Source organism: Calonectris borealis, chromosome 4, assembly GCF_964195595.1.
Source record: "Calonectris borealis chromosome 4, bCalBor7.hap1.2, whole genome shotgun sequence".
Taxonomy (NCBI): domain Eukaryota; kingdom Metazoa; phylum Chordata; class Aves; order Procellariiformes; family Procellariidae; genus Calonectris; species Calonectris borealis.
In genome coordinates, this window is record NC_134315.1 from 85,349,602 (window position 1) to 85,375,541 (window position 25,940).

The 25,940-nt window shown below is 45.0% G+C and overlaps 1 protein-coding gene across 5 annotated transcripts in view; it reads right to left on the reverse strand.

The window, feature by feature from the left end:
- The window catches only part of ANTXR2 (ANTXR cell adhesion molecule 2), a 120,211-nt gene that overhangs the window by 20,122 nt on the left and 74,149 nt on the right, over nt 1–25,940 (reverse strand). For 2 of the 5 annotated variants that reach the window (XM_075150466.1, XM_075150470.1), the window contains one exon: nt 25,664–25,920. The exons of the other annotated variants lie outside the window; for them this stretch is intronic. In XM_075150466.1, the coding sequence (XP_075006567.1) occupies nt 25,861–25,920 (60 nt within the window). In that variant the 3' untranslated portion in view covers nt 25,664–25,860. Of the gene's footprint in view, nt 1–25,663; nt 25,921–25,940 lie in introns of those variants that run through there. 5 annotated transcript variants of the gene reach the window in all.

The window sequence follows — 25,940 nt, forward strand, 5'->3', positions numbered from 1 at the left end:
AGGAGGGGAAGGTCCTCCCAGGGCCGGCCGTGCTCCAGGGGATTTACAGAGCGTGGGGGGAGAGCCGGGAGGCTTCTCCTCAGAACGACCACGGAGCCAGTGGCTGCGCGACGCCGGGAAGAGGCGCATTGCCAGGTCCTCTCCCTCCCACAAAGGAGCTCTGCATCTTCGGGCTTTGCAGAGTTCCTCGGCAGCGCGTGCAAGGTGAGCTCTGCCAGACGCTCGTCTCGCAAACGTGTTCGGTGTGTGCAGGTGGAGGCGCACCGCAAGAGCAGCAGACCCCTGCGCGGCTGCGGCTGCGCCGGTTAATGCATCTCAAGGTAGAGCTCTGGCTTGCTCCTTTCTCCCTGCGTGAAGAGACGCTTAGAAATGTCAGCAAGGGAAGGAGAAAAAAGTTTAAAGGGATTTGAAAGAAATTATAATCATCCTCATAGTCTACTTCAAGATTGCTGCCTAAGGTCTTGAATTTTTTTAATTGGTAAAAAGAAAATTAACCATCAGCACAAAAAGATCCTTGTTTAAGAGTAGGGAAATGGTACAGTATGTTTACATCGAGGTAAGATTTAAAAATCCTGTGATAAACCTAACTGGTGAATTTCGGAAAGGAAACGGGGTTTGTCATTTGTTACATAAAAATGAAGTTATGTGGCTGTTGCTATGGCAACACCTTGTTTATTATACAGCAGAGTAAACTGTGACAATTTGCTGCCTGAGAGCGTTTCAAAGTACATACTTTTTTCCCCGCATTGTTTTAGGTCTTTTCCGTGAACGTTTCATTTGCTGTTTGGGAGGGGAGGAGGAAATGCCCAGTCATCCTCTAGCTAGGTATGAATATTTTAAACTTTATGAAATCACTGGTAATTTAGAACTTGTCTCTGAAATTACCTGGTAAATGACCACAGCAACATTTAGAAGTAAAAAGCAATGAGGTGTGCACAATTACCTTTTAAAGCTGGAGACACATACATACTTAAGCACGAATTTAATTATAATACGGGCAGATTGGTGTCTTTTTTAAATCCTATCACTGATGAGGATGACAGCTATTTCTAGTTGAAACCATAATAAAACAAAAGCCTACGCTGTTAAATTATAAACTGATAAATAAAAATTCTCTGTAAAAATAAAATGGAGGTTTAATTATTCTAATTAGTTGCGTATTTCAAATTATATTTTCGAACAAGTGTAGTTAAATTAGCAAGGATAGCTTTGTGAACCATCTTAAAACGGCTAACATATATTTAGCTGCAGTTAGTAAAGGGCTGATTTAAGCTAAATGATTTTCAAATTTTTAAAATGACCCTGGCATTTTGATAAGGGGTCTTGTACCAGTTGTAATAGAATTTAATCAAGCCAGTCTATCGTTTGTGTATGCAAGGCCTTACTGAAATACATCGCCCTATCAAGCCCCACTTTGCTTGTCTAAAAATCCTCGCTCGTAATTATACCTTTGCAAACCGACTGAGGTTTCAGAGTTTGTGAATTACATATAGCATACAAGTACAAAAAATTCAAGACCCGCTGTTGTCACTTAAGGCCAGAGTAAGAAAACACACTGCTAGCGTTATTCCTTACTGGATGAGAACTACACAGCTTCGTCTACAGCTGAATACTAGTATATAATCTTACTTGCTGTAATGGACAAATTAACAGCCCAGGTTTTTTGCTGCCGTAATCTTTAAAGGTGTAAACTCTGAGAACGGTACGAACAAAATACTTTGGCTGAACAGAAGAGAAGCTGCCACCAATGAGGTGGGTTTTTTCCTTGACTGATCCCGTTAAAATCAAGAGGACTACAGGGGCTACATTAAGACTCCCATTAACAGAGGAAGGTGTACAAATTATTGTCAGTGTCATATAACACTTCATTAAAACACGTGAAATGTAAAGACACAGGAAAATTTTGTTGGGAAATCCCTCTGTAAAATCTATCCAAACAATAAAAAAAAAAAACACCAAAACAAAACACCACACACCCCAAAAAACCAAACCAAAAACTGACGTGAGAAGTTGTAATGTGGTCAATCTCTGTATTGAATCAAATCTGATTTCAAAGCGAAGTCTTTTTAAAATAAACAGTCTTCCTGCAGTGCTTGCAACCCAACTATCGCAGCATTATAAATTAATGCAAAAGATGCCAAAAGGCCCCTTAAGTAGAAAATGTCGACACGCAAATGTTAAGCAAGAGATTTACAGAAGAACTTCGAGTCTCCAAGTCCCACTGACACGCTTCACATCCTGTAAACCCCTTTGAAAATCTCAGTCCAGTTGCCCTGAAATAGCCAGATTCGCTAGTGGAAGTACATTCTCCTTCAGACCAGACCGAACTTACAGGGACGGCCGCTTCTCTTCCACACGCGCCTGTGGGACAGAGTGTGTCCACGGAGCTCGGTGCACGCTCTCCGATACAAAATCAGGTTGGAGTTGGACCAGAATCACTCCCACCCCTCTCACCTCGCTTCCCTGTCGTGCGAAGGTACGGCACGTGATGGTACGTACCGTATGTGCTGCAATACCTACGCAAAGAGGATGAGTTAAGGACAGAGTGCCAGCCTTAATTGGAGTAAGCTGTCAGACCAGAGATGGGCTCGCACGTTTGAAAGTCTGCCACTTGGACATTAAAACAATCACATGCCAGAGCTCCTTCTCTCCCGAAGGATAGCACAGATTAAACTCAAATGATGAGGTTAATGTGGAAAGAAGTGGTTTTAGTTATGACTACAAGAGACAGGCTTTTTAAAAAAAAGCTTCTCGGTAACAGCTGATTCAAGCAAAAGGAGTGCCTCATGTTTCCATAGGCCAAGGCACGGGATGCGCACTTAGGTTGAGAGTTTCTTCCTAAGACTCATTAATAAAAGCTTCATTAATAACATACAAACACTAAGGAAACCGCAGAAGCTGGCTTTTGTAACAAATAGGAATTTTGAAGTTGCATTGCAGAGGAAACGTCGGAATTTAACTTGGATTGAAATCCTACCCCCACACGACACAGACCAGATAAAAAGCTTTGGCAGAATCCAGACCTTTGAAGGCTGAAAGGGAGGAAGGATGCCACCCTGCAGATGAGTACATTAACTCAGCTATAGTTTCCCCGAAAAGAGCCAGCTTACGCTTTTTCCACAAAGCTGTGGCCTTTGAAGAGGCTGGTTGAGGCAAGAGTAAAATGAATGGGTAACGTTGAAAGAAGACCAAACAAAAATCCCTTCACTGCTAAAAGTTACAGATCTACACTTCACTGGTGGCAGCGTTTGATATTTTAGGAGAGCTTAGTACAAACCTCTAATTTGCTTGGGGAAAACCCTGTAATCTGTTTTAACGTTTGCTGTGGGTGAAACCTGAGCAGGGAGGAGAAGCGATGCATTCGGGGGAAGCGTGGGGAGGTGCAGCTGAGCTCACCCTTTCCGCTGAACCTGCTTAAGATTGTAGTTGCATCTGCAAAGCCAGGACAGACATCTGTAATGTAACATGGGCCAAATCCGCCACTAATTCTCCATTTTGCTATCATTTATTGTTTTAGGTGGAAGCAGTGTTTATTATAGGCATTAAAAACTCATTGCTGCAATGTGTCATCTCCTGGTGTCTTATTAAAAGTAAATGTGAACTGTAGAAGCCTGGTGTGAAAATAACACCAGGAAACACTCAAGAAAAATATTTTCGTGAATTATTGAGGTTTCCTGTACAACAGCACTCTCTTGAATGTGTGATCTTTACTCTGGTAAGAGCCCGGATAAGCAGCTGACTAGAAAGCTGCTGATGGTGCTGATGATCAAGTCGCGGCACACAGCTAAGCATGGACGGTGCATTCAGCTGGAAAGATGGCTGTTGGCTTTTCAGCTGGCTGCTGAGCCCCTTCCCCAAGTACCACGCCAAGGTTGCAAGCTTTTAAAATCAGAATAGCCAGGGATGTTACTTTGTGCGTGACTTCTCGTTCTTATCGGGACCTAAATGCAAAATCCAGTTGTAGCCGCGCTCGTCCATGCTCCCTTGCTTAAACTTCTGGTGAATGAAAGCGTGCAAAGGATTTTTCTTAACCTGTGAGCAGAACAGGGAGAGGAGATGAAGTGGCAGCACCTGTACTACGGAGGGGCACTGGCGACTGTCTTCTCCTCGCCAGAAATATGCCGTGGGGTCTTGGCAGTTTCTGAGGGCAAGCAAGGAGAAGGGGTATCTTTCTGCGTGTGAAGAATGGGCACTGGCACTGTGTTATTGCTCTGGCCTAGTACAGCCACTCCCCACCTGTACGGGACTTCGTGATCGGGCTTTCTCAAGCGTAGCTTCTTTTCAGTCAGAGAGCGCTCTGCTGCCGGACAGACGTTGTATTTGTTAAGGGGAAAGCCTTTGCCGTGATGCTTCTGCTTGTGCGTGTTCTCCAGCTAGGGCACAGGTCACCAGCTGGCACGGTCGGGCTCAGTGGGACAAGGCTGAATCTTTATCAGGAATTCTCTGGGGGGAAGACATAGGATATAACTGCATAGCGGGCTTGAAGTTTTCGGGAGGAATAAATTCTTAACATTAATAAAAAAAAACCACCACCTTTGATACCTCTTTGAGAGGATACTCCCACTAAGGCTTCACTACTACAAGTACAGATCAGAAAAAAAAGTTTCTGCTCTTTATCTTTTTCTTACTTCTTCCCACAGACAAGTGATTTGGCTATACCTAATTAAAAAGAAGAAAAAAGTGGCATAAGCTTAATTAAGATTTTAATTCAGTTGCAGACTATAAGAATAAATCACTGCATACTTGATAGTGACAATAAGACAAGACAGTGCCTGTTCTTCCTCTATAATAGAGGTAATAGCAAATGATGAGGAATCCTGAAGAGGAGAAAGGGATGCAAGAGCTTCTGCCCCATTTTGAGCCCCCGCAGGCAGGATGCCGTCACGGTGGGGTGACACCACCGTGCTTCCGAGGCGGGGTCCTGTGCCCCCTCCTGGGGCACACAAAGGTAGGGTCTGCGAAAGACTGCTCCTCCTTCTCATGCATTCCTGCCTGCTGGGGACTGGCTGCTCTGAGGCTGGCAACGTGCAAAGGACAGGCGGAGGAGGCGGCCAGCTTTTGTTTGAGAGAAATACAAAAAAAGAGCAGGTCATAGGTCCTGTACTATGTGCAAGAATTCTGTAAGGGATTAAGCAGCCAGCTGTATTGGCATGTTATCTCAAAAATGGACATGAGCTTGTCCTGGTTTAATACGGTGCTCTAAACGCAGCAGGAGCTCGCACAACTTGGCGCACGTGGGATGTCAGCAAGCACCTAACCAAAATAGCCTTGGAGAGGCTTTAAGAGATGCAGCGTGTTAGCAGCTGCGTGCAAGCAGAACTTCAGAGCTGCCACTAAGAACTTACACGTTTGTTAGCTCAGAGATTGAAGTGGGATGTTTTTCATCGTCTGGCTCGCTCAGCCCCGCGCCAGGGAAGCACAGTCCCGCTGCAGCCGGGAACCGACGCCCCGCTTGCACCTAGATTGGCAACTCGGTGGTGCCAAGCTACAGCCACATTCGAAAGGAATCCCAAACTTGTTGGACCACACAAGCGCTGCTCTCCCTCAAGCCTTCTGGGGCAGGGTATGCCGCAGTGCTGACAGACCACTGGTGGGATGAATTACTGCTCTGCTGAGCATCAGCAGCTCTCCCAGACGTCTGCTCCCCTGCAGCCAGCCACCGCAGTGTCGGGACGTGCAGGTGCTGAGGTGCGTCACGCCTAACAGCAGAACTTAGCTAGTTCGGGTACCAAAAGCAAGACAAGTATTTTACTGCAAGTCCTACCAGTTCTCTCTCCAGCCAACAAAAGTTTTGAGTATTTATTTCTGACTAGTACTTAAAGGTCCAGATGCTTCTCTAATTCAGTTAACCCTATGTTTACACCTACGAAATCTGGATCAAAGTGCAGAAAAACTGGCTTTCTCAAATACAATTATAATTCTTAACTCAAGTGCTAGTAAGAACCAGAAGAACTATTAGAAATTTTGGTGGGATTCTGGACACGTTCTTTGGAAATGTAGGCGAGAAATTGGGAAAACATGAAACGCTGGATTTTTTTCCCAAGCAAAATAATGGCTTTCCTTAGCATTTAGTACCGGCTGCGAACACACGAATGAAATGCAAACTCTTGTCAGCTGTATGGCCTAACCATTGCAAGTGAGATGGAAATGAAGGAAAACGAGGCCAAGGCAACCCCTCTTCCAGAATCTATACAGAAATCCTTTTTTTACATGTTCAAATCAACCTAATTAAGATGCCCTGAAGTAGACAAAGTTTCTCTGCGTAGCACCTCAGCTTGTACAAATTATATGAATTTTAAAAGTAAAAACCACAGTAATTTTAAAAAGCAGTTCTATGATTTTATAGCGGTTTAAAAAATAAGGACGGGGGGGAGAACGTATCTTCACTCCTTGGCTAGCAACTTCTCTGAAACAAGTCTTAGTCTCAGACTTTTAACAGGAAGTTTTCAATTCCAGATATTCTTTCGGAGGAATTAATATAGTGTTGAAAAGCAGAAGTGACTGCTTTATTTTAAGGGCTGCTTCTTTCTTATTCAGGATGCTTAATAAATTGAGCACTAGGCAAGAAAAACTGCTCACGTTACAATCATTAAAAAAATTATATCACCTGAACATTTAAAAAATGCTGCAGTAGGAGAAAAAAGTTCTGAATTTTACAATATTGCATTTCAAGGATTAGAAAGGGGTAAAATATACATCCCTCTATCTAAACACAGGCAAAACCATTCTCACGTGCACCCATCTCCCTTGACATTTGGTCCCTGGTAAATGGCAAGGTTAAAGTATTTTGGTCAGGGAAATAAAGGGCAGGTTTGCACTTCGGTGAATACCAGGGAAGGCAAGCAAACTGGTAGCTTGGAAAGGCAGTTCACAGGACTGCTGGCAGGCAGAAGACTTTGGCACGATGCATTTGCAGTTTAATTTCAATAGGCCGTTAAGCTCTTAAACACATTAAGCATATCCACCACTGCTGGCAAAATCTTTCACGTCTTGGACTCTGCCCCTTCAGTGTTCCCTGCTCCTGGCCGGGCTCTGGGGCGTTCAGCGAGCACTGCGCGATCAGTCCTCCTTTTCCTTTCCTCTCCTTAAAGGCAAGCGCGGGTTTGTGTGTGCGCGTGTATGTATGCATACGTAAACATTCAGCCCTATAGATCTCTAGCTTTTTCCTTTCTGAACTTTTAAGATCATTCAGCGAATGCGTAACTTGGCAATTCTGGTCTTCTTGCTGTCCTTTTACCAGGCAAAATTAACTGCTGTCTCGCTTATCTAGGGCTTTTTGCATTATTGGCTCAAATGCTGTTTTAAAGCTCCTGCTCGTCCACGGTGACCCCTGTCCCTAGCAGGGTTATAAACTAGTGCTTGGCTGGTTATCGCTCTCGGCTGCCAGGTCCACATACTATGTTTTCTGCCTTCCCAGTTTTTAAAACTATGCCTTCGGTATCCCCTTTGTACCACGCAGAAGGGGCTCTTGCCATTCTGCACGCACCTCTGGAGATCGTGGCATTAACATGCTGCAGTACTGCTGTACTCGTGAGGGGCTTCTGAAGCACTTACTGTGAAGCCGTGATGTTTTTATTGTCATGAAAAGGCTAAGAGTAGAGAAAATGGGTCGTAGCGTGTTGAAGTTGAACAGGCGCGTGAAAAATGCAATTCGGTTTTCCTGATCCGAGCATCAGGCACCTCACTCAGTTGCCCTCGGCTCAGGTTTTAAAATCCAGGTGGAGAACTTTTAGCGGAAGTAAGCGGAAATAAAGCCAAACAATCACATATCACCTATGCAGTATTAACAGAAAAGGCCAAAGCTGTTCCCCCCCCGCTTTTCAGCTTCACCTTCCAGTTCACACGTTGTTACTTTGAAAATGCTAATTCCCGCACGTGATGCTTGCCAGTGGTAAGTCATTTCAGACAAAGTAGTGCCTGAACAATTAGACCCCGAGTGGATCATGACATTGGCCACATTCTCAGATAAGACATTTCCGTAAAGAAAATGCTGTCCCTGAATAGTGACGATGTTACTTTAAACTGCATTTTTTATTTTGGAATCAACCTAGCTGCAGTTTCAATCACACGCTGTCTGTCAGCTGAATCACAAATCACACTTGGCTGGGGTTTTCCCCCTCTTTTCTTTGTTGAAAGAAAGAAAAAGAAGCCGCGGCAGAAAGAGAAAAGAAGAGCTAAGTAAAAGCCAAGCGTGGCCCGATGCCAGAGATTCCGGGAACTACCAGTTCTTCCTCTTTTACCCTGCCCTCTGATGACTCCACATTCATGTCCCCAAAAACAAGCAGTTCCACAAGACATCAGCTCGGCGCAGCCGGTTCCCTACGGACCGATGCCTCGGGAGCGCATCAGCACGGATACCCAGCGTGTCCTCAGGGAGCTGCCTGTGCTACAGCTTGTCCTTCCAGGGAAACACCGTAACATCTTCTTTTTCTACCTGGCCACTTCTTCATGACGCTCACGGGCAACGTGACATCTGTGAAACCTCTGCCGAGCTGTTCCCAACTGACTGACGGTCAGCACATCCGTGCTCCAGCCTGTCCCCTCCGTCTCGGCGGGAAAACCAGGCCACAGCGCGGGACGCGCTCGGGCAGACAGCGGCAGAAACCCGTCCTGAAAACCTGGCCCCAGCAGCCGCCCCCGCGTCGAAAGGGCGGCCGCCGCCCGAAGGCCAGGAGGGTGCACGGCCTCTTGGGGCACTCCTCCTCCGCTCGCAGGGGCGATGTCGACAGGCGGATCCAGAGCCTCGCCGCAGGACCGGACGGAAACAACCGGGCAGCTTCAGAGGAAGCGTGGCCATTTTTGCTAAGTGTGCAATTGCATTTTCAACATAATTAGGTGCCTAATTGTGCGCCTAGGCCTAGCTGATGTATTTGCACGTGTATCTAATTATGATTTATCTAAAAGCTCTCTGGCCATAATGCCTTGCTCTCCAATCTAACAGAGGCATTCATACAAGTGAGAGATGAGTTGGAGTGGTCGCTTTTCCCCACCTTTCATTTTAAACTGAATTCCTATTTATCTTGGTTTTTTAAAACAAGTCAAGCTGACTGAGCAATGGGAAAACTGCGAACAGCAGTATTCCTGGAAGAGAAGCATAGTGCTGCACAAACAGCTGTGAAAAAGGAAAAATTCCAGGGGAGAGGCCAGGGTGAGGTTAATAAATGAAATTTCCACGCAAGGCTTCCAAACAATGTTGATGTTGGATTTCTCCAGTGGTGTGGGTGTCGCGCAGTAAGAACTTGTACCAGCAATCACCAAGGTCAAAAGGGATCTTCTCTCAATAAATGTTAAGGGGGAGCTGCAAAGACAGCAGCTTTTGTTGTGAAACAGAGAAGGTCACAAATGCAACACATGAGAGCATCCCAGCAATACAGTTTGTGCTACTACGTGAGCAATGCAATCACTTATACTTTCCCAGTGTCTTTTCTAACAGCAGCTGTGAAGGGCTACAGTAATGTTTTTTGTTTACTAGCTATAAACCTCATTGAAAAAGGCAAAACAAAAAAGAAACCACAGATTTTTCCCTTAAATTACATTTCCTCTTACTCAGACAAATTCTCCATATCCTCTCTTGAGATTACTCAGCTGGCTTTTAACACAAAACTGGCTTAACTCAGACACCATCAAATTCTCAGGACCAGCTAGGCTGCAGAGCCACGCAGTCACACCTCTTAATATGAACAGCACTGTGAAAATGTTTATTATTTTCCTTCAGTGAAACACTTCTTAAACTACAGTATCCAATCATTCTTTACGGTGTATGATGTCAAAAACACTTACTGCACAAGCAGAGATCTGTGTTTCTTTTGTCACAGACAATAAATCTTTAGTGTCTTCTCTTGATACGCATCACTCCACTTGATCTCAGGAGGCACTATACGTCTCTCTCTCCCTCTGCCTCTTCTAACAAGGTCACTTTCCAGTGATGAAACAACTTTTCCAGAAAGTATAGTGTTCAATAATTAATATCTACTGATAATAGCTTCCCAAAGCAGTGCTTTAAAACTCTAATGCAGGCTCTTCACAAACTTACAGCACGAAGGACCCTTAAAATAGATTTGAGTAGCACGTCTGAAAATATTAGCCTCAAAAACTTAAAACACGTATGACTAAACTCACCACTGATACAAACAGATCTGTATCCACTTACGCCACAAGGAAATTCAGCGCTTCCTCTCTCTCCAACCAGCGTTCTTCTACTACAAGTCTGAGAAGGTTAAGTCATCCTAATGCATATAATATAATCTGCCGTGAATAGGAAAATAGAAATATCTCCTGTTGCTTTCGCTACTGCACATATAGGTTCTGTAGTAATAGTGTCACAAGCGTTGGGTTGCTCAGGAGGGCGTCTCTTACTGCAGGCTCTGCAGGACAGACCGTGAACCGCAACTGGGGAGAGAGCTCCTAACCCGAAAGTTCTAGTCAACACAGAGCACGATTTCCTGTTGCTGTTACTGTGCTTCCTTCTACCCGTCATTTCGTTACTGCCAAACGAGCTTTTTCAGGTCATCTCCAGTGAAAGCAACATTTGACAAAAGCACAGCAAATACTGTATCCGGGCATGTACTGAAGAAAACAGGTTATCAGTAATTTCTCTCAACGTTTTTCCTGTTTTTCTGGTGACTTTACAGTCATTTGGATGGGGTCTGCATTTAACACAGCCAGTGGGAGAGTGAAGTTTGTTCATCGGAGGCAGGGTTCGGACCACAGAACGGAGGTAGCTGCCCTCTGCGTCCCTGCCTCAGGTTGCCCTTCTGGAGGGGCGAAGCGGAAGCATACCATCTCCCTAGGCACGCATCCGCAAAGAGACAGTCTAAGCTTGAGCCTCTGCCGGGGCCAGCCGGGACAGCACTTTTTATTGGACTTGATTTTTTCCTATCTGTGAACGTTCACCTCTTCGATACAGATCTTGCAGCTGGTCCAGCAGCCAAAGAAAAAACTTCCTTCATAGCTATCAGGTTGCTTCATGTAACATGGCAAAGGCGGAGCAAGAACGCTGGCCACACCTGTCCTACCTCGAGTGTCTTCCTGCCCGTACGGGTGACCTGCCACTACCACAGGATGCAATCCGCACAAAGATCTGCCTGGTCCAGGAGTCCTACCATCAGAAGAGTAAAAGGAGGGATGGAGAAACTGAGCTGTGAGGATACGTGCCGTCTATTCCAAAGTGCAAAATAGTCCTCCGCTAAAATGACGTTGAGACTTATTTCACGATTTGGTAACGAGTATGCGCATGCTAAGGACATCCACCGCTTAGGAAAGAGCGAGCTACGGCAGGCAGGCAGAAAGCAACAGGTCGTGTAGCGCCCGCGTAGCTCTCAGAATCAAGACGTCCTGGGCATAGGAGCCACAAATCCAAAGAGACAGAGAGAACTGGGTACGCATGTATTAAGAGGCTTCTCTGTGTTCTTGAGACCCACAGCCGGGAGGGGAGCAGAGCTGCGGAGCACGGTCGAGCCGATAACGGCAGCCCACCCTGCTACTCGGGCTCTGCGGGAGGCTGGACACCTCACGAGTTGTTGATGATTTACATCTGACAGGGCTCAGGAAGGACAGAGGGGGCCTGACTACCCGCTGATATTACCTGAGCGCTGAACGTGTGCGTGCAGAGGCGAGCTGTCTGCGCGTCTGTCACACACGCGCGCGGACGCCCAGGAGCCCAGGCACAAAGAGAGTGAGTCAGGAGTCACTTGCGTGTCTGGGCTGACCAAGAGGAGAACGTGTGTCAAACGGGGGATGACACGCGGTAATTATTCCAATGCAATACTTGTACGCTGAAGGAGGGCGCTGGGATGAAGCGACAACTGCAGGTCGTTAATGCTGACAAGGGCTGCGGTCAGCTCTAACAGCTGCCCCTCTCCCCGGCAGGCTGACTGATGTCTCGACGAAGGCTTGAAGGCACGTGGCTTAGGTCTGACACAGTAGGGAAAACAGAATCTAACAAAACTATTGCTCAGAGCAATCTTAAGAATAAAGCCTTTCATGCCACGATATTCTAACACTAAGCAGTGCGCGTCTTTGATAAATAGATGTGATTTTGTATAGGTCAGTCTAGTCCGGCGTAAGATCTGACTTGACTTGATTTTTGTGCTGTATACAAGGTAAAATCTCTGTGCCTTAAGCTCCAGGACAAATAAGAATGTATTGATTAGGCATTTCCACAAGACTTACCAGCGTGGTATTGCACGCATGTTGTTACCACATAGAAGAAATCCCAGCGCTGAAAAACGGTACCTCTCTCTGTTTTCTAGTGACCGGTTGACCCTGGTATCGCAGTAAGATTCCTGGGAATGGAGAGTACTACCAGCGGGGTATTACTTGGAGTGACGTTTACCTGCCCTCGACAGAGCTATGGGAGCAATCCTACTGATGTTGCACTTCTTTTGCACCAAATGTCGTCGTCTCTGCTTTTAGAGTTTAACTCTCCCTTTTTCATCCACTAAAAATGGAATATGAACTCTTTTGCCCATATCGGTGGCCTTGTGTTCCTAGCTGTTGTTCCGAGCTCGCTAGAGGCATCTCTTCTTCCCCCATCCCGTAGGTGGCTTTGCCTTCATTAGTTGGTGTTCACATCATCCCTACAGAAACGTCAGATGCTGTCACTGGCTTCATTCTTCATTGCATCATCCTCCTCGGACACTGTAACCCTTAGAAACCTGCTGCCCCGTCTCCTGTGTCTTAATTACCACCACTGTCACTCGGGGAAAGCCCTGCTGCTTTGCCCAGAGAAGACATGTTGCATTTAGTGAACCTGCAACTTGTACGCGTGGCGGTGGCCCAGGTGCTGGGAGGTGCTGAGCGGAAATCAAAAACGAGCCAGCTGAAAGGCATGCTTTCTGTTTCTCTCACATTTTCCTCTGGTGTTTTTTGAAGTGTCTTTTATACCTCCGCTCCAATCAGCAGCATTTGTATCTCCGTTGTGGTCTTGGTGGAGACGGCAGCCTGGGAAGCAGACTGTAAGAGGTGTGGGATGGAAAACGTCCGAGCGCCGGTCAGTGCAAGCCCCCACCATCCCTGGTAGGAAAGGAGAGTGGGCAGACCCTTTGCTGCCGTGAGTTGTCCTCGTGCTCTCACAACAACGGGGAGTCAGCCCGGCTGGGAGCGTCCCCCGGAAAGAACCGCTGCGGTCGCTGCTGAGGAGGCACCAGGGCCCAGGCGTGCCGGTCGCCCTCTGGAACGGCAGAGGCGGTGCCGGAGGCGGCTGCGGCGCGAAGCGACAGCAGGTTCAATGAGCGGAACGGGTGTCTCTTGCTCGGACCGACTGGTGCTGCTGCCCTACACCTCATGGTGTGTGCTAAGACAGGTCACGGCCTCGTGTTTCTCCTTCGTCATAACCACTTTCTTCAGCATTTCTTCTTACAAATTCAGGGGTGATGTACAATGTAAATAGGTGTAATGTTTTTAAAAAGGACCCTAGTACTCCAGAGGAAAGAGCTCACAGACGTTCCACGCGTCGTAACCATCTCGGTGGTACGGCAGCTACCCTCTCAGGCATGGCAGCGGGGTTTACAGGGGCGGCTGAGAGGCCTGGTCCTGCAGCCCTCGCTCCAGGGCGGCAGTTTTCATGCATCCAAACGTTTCTTGAAACTCCGGTAAGGAGCACCTGACTGTGACCAGACCAGAGATGCACATTTGGGGCAAATTTCTGTACTTCTGCCTCCATGACGGTAAAGCGTACTCTCGTCAACAAAACTCCCCTGCTGTACTGATAACAGTATACCGGTTTTCTCCTGCCTTTTTCTGAGCCAAAGCCTAGTATTATCGTTCCTTCCCTAGGCAGAGCATTCATAGTTTTATACATCAGGAAAGACTGACATAAAACATGCACCGAACATGCCTAAGAGAGTATTCAGAGTGCCAGCTGAGCATGTGGCTGACTTTTAAGAAAAGGGCTTTAATTACGATCAACACAGAAAATACCAATTTAAAGAAACTGGAAGAGTTCTTTCCATTTACCTTCGTTTGGACTACTGAAATATATTAAAACTGCATTTCTGGAAGTCCTAAATCGAAGGTATTTTTCAGTGCTACATTCACAAGTTGCTACCAAACCCTCGCCACCGCTGAGCATAAGAGCAGCATTAGCAATCACGGATCTAAGTCAGCAGCAGGCACACTTAGCCAGAAAGTTGAGTTTTCACATGGAACCGCCTTATAAATCAGGTATAACGAATAATGATTTCAGCTGAAGACCAGTTATATTTACTACTCCTCAGACAAGCCCTTGGAGGAAATTTGGCAGTCCCTACTGCAAACCATTAGGTGTGTATTTTAGTGATCTGAAGCGGGAGGCAAGTGCCATAGCTCGGGATCGGCTGTGCAGGTTGACCCCCAGCTAGCATCCCTCCCCGCAGGCTGAGCGTGAACAGGCTGGATGAGCTGATCTGGAGTAATGTGCCAGGAAATGAAGGGGTTTCTTAAATACTCGTGACCCAGACCACCCAAACCTTTCAAGTCAAAACCGTAGAATTTCACTTGCAGTTTGAGCCACGGCTGTAATATTTATCTAGCACAGAGAAACCAGCTTTCATTCAGTAAAAATATGTTACACTTGGCAGGAATTTAAAACATAAAATGGTATAAAGCGCTATTCCAAGCTTGGTGGCTTTGTGCTGTTTATTGATTCGGCCCTGGCTAGGAGCGGTGCTTAGCAGATGCAACTGGCCTTAATAGCCCCAGGGTCAGGTCCGCAGAGACTAGCCCAAAACTTCATGGGGAAAGTTGGAGACGAAGGCATCCAGTCAATTTGGAGGGAAAAAAGGGAGGATAAATTGGATTCCAGTCTGGTAGGTCTGAAAACTTTTAAATGCCTACAGACCGAAAAAAGCAAATGCTAGGGGCAGGAAGGACTTTCAAGGAAAAAATGTATGATTCTGTTGTGCTCTGCTCGCTAAGATTCAAGGGATGCAAATCCACAACAGGCAGGTAGGTATTAAGAGCCACCTATATACGCAAGTCCTTGATATGTATTTGCAAGGCCAAACTTACTGAAATTTGCTTTCTTGCATTTTTTTTCCCCCTCTGTTTCTCTTCGCCAGAGTGGGAAGGACGGTAACTAGCTTTAAAATATCTGGCATGGCTAATTCCTTCAAAGGGGCAGAGTCCATCGCAAAAACACCAAGAAGGAGCCACTATCATGCCACTTTCTCTCCAATTAGTACCTACATCCATTAGCAGTTTCTTTTATTCTGCCAACCACAAGACAGTGTATACCACTGCACTTTTAAAGCAATGAGATTTGAGAAACTAGATCTAGAATTCATAGAATTCACAGAATTCTAATTCACAGAATCCTAGACCCGACAGAAACGCAGTCCATTATATTCTCCTGTTCCTTTACGCACCTTTCGCTTCTTTCTGTTACAAATGTTGTTATCAGAGGGAAAAATCTTACGTAGCTGCCATCATAATCTTAATAAAATGCCCCATCAAGTTCATTAGCCACCTATGATCTCTGACCATCTGCTTGGGGTACGTCTCCGCCGCATTACCGAAGGGAACCGACGTCTACCACTAATGCACGGCAGACTGGTTGTCAGGCCCGACCCCGAGTGTCATTATGAGAATGACTGCACAAACAAAAGGTCACTCCCATCAACTGCCCGAGACTCAGACTGACTATTAGCGGGCAGAAGCCTTTGTCTATAGATGGTTTTATTTTGTTAATGAAATGAAATAAATGACCTGCGACTAGTTGTGGCTCCTCTGCGATAGACACTCTAGGTTTCAGAGAGCCACCCAAAGCTCTCCAGGGGCGAGGGCGAATGGAGCAGTCCGTGCTAGCTGAGGAACCCAGCCAGGAACAGGGCAAGAGGGCGGCACTGGAAGAGAGAAGGAAGCAGCCCTAAAACCTAACATCTCCCTCCCGGGGGGAGCAGGAGCGGTAACATTTCTCTCCCGGTGTTCCCTAGTGGCAATACGCAGGATTTCTGTGTGATTTAGAGACCTGCTACAGTTTGTAACGCTGGGGTGTGCTGGGGAAGTCCTTCCACAGAACTCAGTAACACCCTAAGAGCCCTTAGGCTCTTCTGAAAATTTTCAGCCCTAAATAATCAACTTTCTTCTGGGATCACGCTCTACTTCCTAAAGATACCTGTCCGTCACTTCTCAAGCATTCGAAATTTTATCAGGTTTTATGTTGTACTATAATGTAAAATAAGATATCATCCGTCTACTTCGGCACAGAAAGGTATAAAATGTGCTTCTAGCTACCGTGCGCTTTCCACCTGCATTTGCCCTCCCTGATCAGACAGTAATATTTTGCATCCAGCAAGGAAATTTGTATTTCAGACCACTAAAGATTTTCTGTTGTTTCCAGTGGAAAAAAGCGGTAATGAATTCCAAGAAAATCTAATCCTTTTTGATTTGATCAAACTGCAGGGTTTTGATTGCTAGATTAAGTAATAAGGACGGAGCAACATTGTGGGAGAAAACTACAGACGGCAATGTGTTTCAAAAATAAAGTAATCTTTATCCACGAATGAGAAGTCCCGGGCCCTAGCGTACAGAGCAACGGCAGCTGAAGCGCTGTCCTTAGAGGGTATGTTTCACATTCAAAGGCTGTAGGTCAGTGAAACCGTTACTTATCATCTGGTTAGCTGTCCGACAGAGGCTGTTGAAGAAAGATGGTGAGCTTTGCCCATTTAAACTTAAGTGATTGATTTTCATTTGGCATTTGTCCACTACAGTTATCAAAAGTTGCGAAATTCATTTCAGGCTTGAAAGGAACAGAATCGTATGCATCCATATATACTTAGTGACACGAAGCAGCATTAATAACGCCATTACTTGTAATTGAATTAACTTTTTTTAAGACTGTGTTTAAATGACATGAAAGCTATGACACAAGCCATCAAAAAGCAGCACATTGAATATTAAAATTATGTGTTAAGGCTGAGGGCGTGCCGTTATGTCACGCTGTTGAGGGACAAAACTCAAATGTATTGAGACATTCTAATTTAAGGACGGATGTCAGCCTGAACCTTAAAGTATAATGGGCTTTGGCAACGTACGGCACAGTCACTTCTTTTAATGGGTAGCAATTTCCCCTTTAGACAAAGCATACAAACAGACGAAGGTGAGAGGCGTATGTTACTTGAAGGCACTCCATAAAGATATTGCAGCTGAGTTGTTCAGAAAATATTATGGCTTACGAAGACTCAGTCATTTTAAAATGCTAGTAACTCGAGTGTTTAGGTTTTTTTATTAATTCTTTATGGATCTGTAGTTCATAATGGACTTAGACATGCAAAAATTGATTTCAGGACAAAAAATAATTTTGAATTATGGGAATACAGTAGAAAGATCAGAAGCAACAAATACCATTTTTGATCATTTTTCTTCTTTTTCTTTCCACTGTCCGCGTCTAACGTGAAATTGTCACATTCAGCAGTACGTGTGCTGTAGTCCTTCCCAACTTTTTATCTTCTTGTTCATTCTTTGATTGCACAAGAGCTATGCAATCGATGTTGAGATAGCGGAACAGCTCCCTCACCCCGCCTTCTTTTTGATAATGTTGTATTAAAGCTAATAAGAAAATTTGCATGCATGAAATGATTAACATGTGCAACTGCTTTCAGGCTTTTTGGAGACTCTTGTATCGGTACAATGAGTATCTGGGTGGGCATATTTGAGCATACTCTGAACTCAATTAGCTACAATAGCACAAGCTTATAATAAACTTACGCTAAGTGAGTAAGCCTCCTAGAGGTTTGGGCTGCCAGGGCTACCTGCAGGTGACACTAACACCTTCCAGGTGATACATAAACTCTCACTTTCTAAAAACAGTCTTTTCAAGATGTTTTTACAAGCCTTTCCTGTTGGTTAGAGAATTAGAGCCCAGTGAAGTCAAAGGAAAGCTAGCTTATTTTTTTCCCACCTCATTCTGTCACCAAGTTTCCCATCCCAGAGCCTCCCTAGTTCCTGGTCAGTTGCTTTCCATCATCACTCGTCTCTGTTTATATCAAGTATTTGTACTGATCTCCTCCAAACGGCAGAGAAATCACAGTCTGAATCTTTTAAAAACATGCCAGATCACTGTCGGAAGAATGCTGGGACCTTTCACTTCTATAGCTATGGAGAATCCCATCTTCAGTAAACTATACCATTCCTAATAATCTTTGGGAGTGTGCGAGCTTAAATGATTAATGCGTTATTTTTGCTCCAAATGAAATCTTTTCATTTAAATGTTGTCAAAAAGCAAACTCACAGGCGTACGGATACAGAACTAAAGGAAATTCTTTGCTGATTCTGCGTGAGCAACTGGAGGGCTTCTCATCCACTCTTGGTGGTTGTGGCCTACAACATGGTTTCAAATTATTTTAATTCCTCTTCTTTATCTGTGACTCACAGGGAAAAGGCAGGCACAGAGCTACTACGTCAAGGAAAGGTGGTCATTAAAGTAATTTCATCCTTGGACTTCAAATTTGTGACGAGGTGGAAGAAATGATGCCATTGTCTGAAATCAAGTTCTGACCTCTTCTTCAATCTGCCAACATGGAGGTGTTCCCGACTCGGTGACAGAGCTCCCGAGACACCACAACAGTGGATTATCTGCCATATCAGTTAGACACCTTCTTGGGACGTCTCTTGTTACTACGCTGTTCCTTCTAGCAAAAGCACCTCAGGTGCAAAGTGAAAAATTTCGGACTGATTCAAGTGGCTGCTGAAGGCCTGATAGAAGGCAGGACGTTACTGATAGCCACATAGCCCAGTAGTCCGAATGAAGCTATACAAGCCGCTAGAGATGAACATGCTGCAAGAGTAAGAAGATGTAGGACGGAAGCTGTAGGCCTTCCACAGATGGGACTCGCGATAGAGAAATACCTTAGCAACGAGTCAAAATTAATTCGTGTTTAAGAGCCAAAGTACTCTGGAATTGGCCAGCGGTTAACTCCTGTGAAATCCACGTTGAAGCAGAAAACCACAGCAAGTCTTTGGCAGGTGGGTGCTTTTGTGGGCTGCCCCTGCGTGATGGCGCGATAGTTGACACTTCTCTACTTAGGGAAGACTGAATGCAATTTACTGCAGAAAATGAGCAAGAGTTGTGCAGACAGTTTCAAGGGGCAACACAATACCCAAGAAGGACATGATGAAAGAGCTTCCAGATTGTTTCATGTGCTTCTCCAGTGATAGATGGAGGGCGTGTCCCTACAGTACTACAGCTGCTTTGAGCAGTCTGGTTTTACGTGAGTCAAGCGATCGATCTCCATTTCCCAGGAAAAACTGGGAAATTTGTGCACTCAGTTGTCACTCAGTCCTCCCTGATTATAGGCCTTTTTTTTCCTCTTCCTAAAAAACAGCAGTTACACCCTTCTCTCTAGTCTGAAGTGCCTCAAACCATTCTTACTTGTTGTGAACACTTCAAGAGCAGACTTCTCAGCTCCTGAGTAACTAAATAGTTGCTTTCTTATAATGTTTGCATTTTGCTTTGGAAAGCAGGACACGGCATGACCCAGCACGCTTAGCAAGAAACAGGAATCTTCCGCTGTCACTCACAGAGGACTTAAAACACAAGGCCTCCTCAGCCCTGGCTCCGTTTCCATACGTGGGATTAATCATGTAAATAATCTTCTGTAAAGAAAGGAAAGAGTGCAGAAATTTGTAGCGCAGCTCAAATCTGCACAAAATTCAAATGCCAGGACTCGTCACAGCGTTTTCTTTTCTTGCCTAGTTTATATGCTCAAACCATAAGTTAACATTTCTTCCTGCAAACAGTACTTTGGTAAACGTGGAAGCAGCGTTACTGGGATTTATCACGTAGTTATGTAGCTGCAGCTACGGATAGTTGCACCTCTATCCATTCCGGCTGCCCAACAGTACCTTGTTTAAAAATAAGAAAAGGGAAAAGTGAAGGCCTGAACATGAACTCATTGAACCTGTGAAACGGAAAAACGGTAATGTTTCTGTTTGCGGCCTGTACGTGTCTGAATGGCCACAGGCACACAGAGACATGTGCTGCGCTGTAGTTAAACACGATTTAAATCTGCAAGTAAGAAATTTCCATTTGAAAGATAATCTAGATAAACGGCATACATAATCGAAATGGTTTAATATACGTATCAGCATAAATAGAGGTATAGACATTTATTGTGTGGAAATTTAAACTTTGTGCAAAGTGGTTTTTGCGTTTTCATCACATTTTGCCAAAGCGTGTGTGATGCCTGCGTGCATGCAAATGCTTCTACAGCTATTTGTATGCATATATACATGTAAGAAGTTCTTCATACAGAAATGTATGTATGTGTAAATTGTGTGAATGTAAATATAAGATAGGCCATATGTCCCAAAAGTCCCAAAAGAGCATCTGATGTTGATATGTAGACAGTGTGTTAAGGACCTGCCTAATTAATAACCCAGATTAAAACCTCTTGGCAATCAATTAAGATTAATGACAGAAGTCATTCTCTATCCCCCTACGCCCGCGTCTCGGGCTGTGAAAACCCTGGGTCGTGAAACTTTAATCCTGTTATCTGCTGCCTTCTTCATCTGAAAAGCCTACAGATTAACACGGCCGACATTATCGAATTTACAACCAGCCGCTCGGACAGCTGCCCTACTTTCAGCAGTTAATGGAAAAGGAACTAATCTGGTTAGGAGCGTAGGACTAGTTCATAAATCTGGACGCCCAAGACAGTTAAAGCTGTCACGTCTCTTCTGGAGAGTAGCGACCGAATGAACCTGTCAGCTTCTTTCTTGCTGCTTCTTGAAGGTAGCCGGTCTCTCTGTAAGCTGGACTAATGAGATTCTCGGCATTAACATAAACTGCATAAGGGCTGTGCCCAAGCTGGGAGCTGTGTTTTATGATGGGGTTTGGTCAGATACACGCTGACTGCCCTCTCTTCCCTGGGAGCCAGGTAGCGATAAAATATAACCGGTTTTACTGCAATCCACTCCATAAAAAAGATGCTTTGAGGAATTCAGAAAACTAATTTGTTTTTTCCCTTGTGAACCATGCCCGGTGAAACAACAGTTATTACCAAAAACGGCACTGCCAGACGAAATGTTTTTTCAGTGCAGCTTGGAGCGGGGGGAAGAATTGTAATGCTCTTCAGGGTGGCAGAGAAGGTATTTGACAGCTGTAGCAAATCCATACTCCACCCAGACAAGATAGTCTTTTCCTTCCTTAGTAGGTATTATCCCCGTGCTGCCAGCTCAGCTTAAGTTACAGCGACGCCTGGTATGGTGTATTTGTTGCATTTTCGGAGGCCTAAAGCACTCATCTTTCAGATAGCTGTTCGTAAACTAATAAAGACAGCAAGAATTCTTCTGGCTGCCCACTCTGGTGGCAGCTCAGCTTTTCAAAATGCTCCATGAAAGTATACCATGGCTTCACAAAAGTAGACCCTGTGCTGGCATGACAGTACGTCCAGCGGGACCATCCCCCGGCCGTATAGCCTGCGTGCTCGCCAGCACGGCGCTGCCCCCAGGCACCCGCGCAAGGTCTGTCAGAGCCGCGCGGCCGTTTCGCTCTGGGGGAGGGCTGGTCAAATCGGGAGAAACGTCATGACCTTAAAATTGACAAGTAGATGTATGTCTTTCCACTGTTTCGTTCATACAAGTGTTCATATGCACACTAATGGATTCTGAAGGCTCGTTTTAAAAAGAGCAACAGCACTCGTCTGCACAAAGGGAGGGAGTGCCAAAAGTGACTGCCTACGTAGATGGGAAAATATCCGTGTTTCTCCTGCCACCGGAACAACATCGTCTTTTAATAAAGATGATTGATACTGCTTTCATTGATCGACAGCTAGCAAATCCAACTATTGAGATAACCACTCTAGCTAGGATGGGCCACCTGAGAGGCAGAGAGGCTGGACCCTCCTGGATGGTAGCCTGCAATCCAGATTTAACAAAGGGAAGCTGTGATACCCACTTACGATGAGCATCCTTTTGGAGGAAGTACTTCTATCTAGATGTTTTAACTGCAGAATATTCTTCCGGGTCTTCAGCGCAAGAAAATGCTAGTAAGTTCATAATTCATAATCGTGCTTATCTCTTGGCTATCACTGGCCATTTTAACCAAAGGGCAGGTGTCCTCTCCAAAAAAGGCTTTTTTCTTTTAGGCAGGCCAAGGGACAATTTTTTTTCTAAAATTCAGTTCAGTGTTTCGCTCAACGGGATGCATTGCTTTATGTTGGAGACCGACCTCTGAATGCAGTCTGAATAGGGCAGTTTGAAATGAATACTCTTAAAGTGTTTTCTTCCACTTTCTGTAACAGTGAACCTTAACAGCAATATGGGTCTATTCTGGAAGTTTAAGAAAAACTTTGACTCCAGTTTAACTCTCAGGTCTATACAAACAAATTCCTACTTGAAGAAACAGCAGAGGGAATATTTTGGCAGAAAACATCTGAGAAAAAGAGCTGCTCTAACTCCCTTCTAATCTCACACATTTCATAACTAGTTTTGCGTCTTCTTACCATTGCAGCAATGTCAAAGATCCAACATAAACATAAACTTTGCTATATGAGTGACACTGAAGGTTCCTTTTAAAACTCTGACTCAACAATTTCTTGAGCATAATAATTTCCGTGTTCCACTAGCTATACCATACTATCACTGAACGAGGCTCTCCAGTGAACCGAGTCTTACATTGTAATATGAATTACTGGTAGGTGCGGTTTGATTTTTAAAAGTTTTAAACCAAAAAGTGCATTACTTCTAAGTAGCCACAGTAATCTTTCCCTAACTGTAACGTCTTATTTCTCTACGCATTTCAACAAGTTGCAGTCATTAAAAAAGAAGCCAAAACACCTTCATTTTCTTGAAGGAGGTCCTCCTTGGTTAGAAAATGGACAAACAGTTCTGTTCTTAGAGAATAGAGGAGTAAACCAGAAAGTCCCGCTACCACCGGTCTGGTGCCTGTTCCCATTACGCTGCAGGCAAGCGAGCATTGCTCGGCGAGTTCCAGAGCACGAGGCGAGGAACAGTGCTGGCAGACGGGCAGCTCTGCTGCAAAGGTGGGCGACGAACCGCCCGTCGAACCCTGAGAAGGCGGCGTGGGAACTGACGGCTAGGGTGCTCTAGGCACTGCGGGTCGTCTTTTGTTTCAGAACAGCGAGTTTTCCCTCAGCTGAAGGCACTTAAAGCCTCAGCCTCCTAACAACTCCTATTCCACGCGGCAATTGACAGACTGAGCTAATGATTTAGTACTCTCTGCCTGTGCCCAGTGTAGGAATTACTGAAGAAACACAAAGGGAACAGTAACATGGGCCTCCTCTCAGAGAATATAATACTGTCAAAGTGCTTCTAACTGTAAGTTGTGTGATGCTAACAGAGTTACAATGCAGAATATAATTCTTTTGCATAACAGAGCGATGCTCACAAACATTAGTTTAAACAGATGTTTGTATTAATTCTGCAGCCATTATTATAAAAGAATCTTTAAAGCAGGTAAATGCTGACAGGTTTAAAATCGAAAACAAGTAAAAGTGTCTTCCTTCTTATCAGGCTGTTCTGTAACATTAAAAAAGCTGAAAGTATTCTATAGTTCTACTACAGAAATTCTTCTAGAATTAGCTATAGATTTTTTTCCCTTTTACCAGTCACACACATTTGCATCCTGACGGGCAAGAATCTTAAATACAAGTGCCATAGGCTACCTGTGGACTAAAAGACGTCTGTGTGCATAAGCGTGCACAGGATCAGAATCTCAGCCACTATCAAATAGCACAAAGCAACAAGGTCACATGAACAATTTGAAAAACCCTGATGTTTACCTTTAGGTGCTAAACTACAAATCAGAAAATAAACACAAGGATTTAGAGAAAAGAACAGGACCCTAACGCTCGCGTTGCGAACCTGCGCCAAGTTCTGTTCTCGCGCAGTAACAAACTCCCTGGAAGAGGTGTTCCAGTACGGAAACAATGGCAGACGCTCCTCCGCAACGACACCGAAACGGCGCACGCGTTCAGCTCTGCTTCCTAGCTGAACGTAACGCTGTGGACGGAAGGTTGCCGTAACCTCAGGTAAAACCCTCGGACAGTTAGCTAGTTTATCGAAGTACCCCTGAACTATTGTGGTTCATTCTTCTTTGCCGCTCTTATAAAAAATGGAAAGAAAGTATAAATAGGACTATGAACACAGGGTAATGCATCATTTATGAATTATCTTGTTAGTGCAGAAAACAAAACATGCCTTTGAAAACAAAATCTGCTGCGGACTCCGCTATGTTTGATGGGAGCCCTTCAAAAGAGTTCATGGCTTAATGGAGGCTGTTTATGTGGGGACTTCGATCTGTACCTGCTGTCCCCTGTCACTCCCTGGAAACTTGGCGGCAGATGTTGCAGCGTTAAGTTGTCTCTGAAGTGGCTCTCTGTCCTCATCTCCCCACCACAACAGAGTCAAACTGTATTAGATCTCTTTATTTGTGCCTGAGGCATGTTTGGGAGCGCAGCTGTGTCCACCCCCACTTTACCTTTAGTGTTTCAGCCCCCAGGCGGCAAATGTGAGACCAAAACTGTTCTGCCACTCTTCACTACATCTGCTGACAATCCTGCAGCCTCGCTGCAGGCTGCCGAGGACCTGTGCCTCCGCTCTAAACAGATGTCGGCGACAACCTGCTAGCTCACACCTGTACAAGCTTCCCTAACCTCACGGATTCTAGCTGAAAAATTTATGACTCAAAGGACTTCCATCCACAATCAAAGCTTCTTGGCTCAACCGCATGTAGCCCTCCAACGGGGCCACCCTCGGCATCATCTGGCAACGTGGCAGAGGTGGGAGAGGAGAGAGAGGAAGGAAGAAAAAGCTCGCTCTGCTTTGATACTTCATGCCTACATTTCAATTACCTGATCAAGGGCTTGAATTCAGCACTGAATTCTTCTACTAATGGGAACTACCAAGTTCTTACACAAGAGAAGACAGACGACAAAACAAAACAACTCTGTGGCTGCTGTTTATCTAACAGTGCTTCCAACGTAAGTATGTGTACGTGTGTCTCGCTGTACATAGACGTGACTGCTCGTCCGTTCACTGACTTAAACCCATCAGGGGTACAGCATGGGATCTCTACCTAGCAAGTTATGAACAAGTAAGACGACTTCATTTTTCTTCCCCAAGATGTAAAATACCATGCCAGACAGAAATGGCACTCCTACAGTGTCACAGGTCACACCTTAACGACCATTGGTTTAGATTTTATTCATCAGCACAAATTCTACTCCTTTTTTCAGTTGGGATACTGAAGATTAGTGAGCTACTTCTCAGTTCTTCATAAACCAAGATGTTGGTCAATGTCTGACCTCACCATGGCTCAGCAAAGCCTTCCCTGGCAGGCCATTTTTACAGTAGCCACCTGTCTTTGTGGTCAGAAATCCTCAAAACAGGGCCCGACGGACAATTTTTTAGCCTGTCAGGCACCATTTCTTCTACGTTCCTATTTATGCTGAATTTACCTGTTAAACTGTATTGTACAGTGTATTTCGTATGTAGATTTGTTATTGTTAGTTCTGCGGCATCATTCACGCAGACAGTAGATAACTTGCCAACGTAACAACTAGAATGGTAACGCTAGTATTTGACTATGCTCCCTCTTCCCAGCGTTGCACTTTGTCACTCTGCTTCTTCCAACTCCTATCCTTGTCTTAATTAAATCTCACCTTTTCTTCCTTTAGAACAGTGCCAAACTTCATCCCAGGAAAATAATCCAAATACCGATTACCTCCCAGTCTCTCAAAGGTAACTCCCTCCCTTTAACTCCTCTAATTCTTTTATGTCATCTTTATGGTATATGTTGCAGAAACAGTGTTCTTGCACGCTGCTGCTTTGTGGTATGAGAGAAATCTGATCTGTCACGCCCACCTGGGGCCAGTTTGTTGAGAAAAAGCTGCCGTCTCATTTAGAGGAAATCGTTTGCTCCTATGTCTCTTCCACGTGCCACAAGCAGGAAGCTGAATGGTCCCAGTAGGTCTGAAATGCCTTGATGATAAAACAGTTCC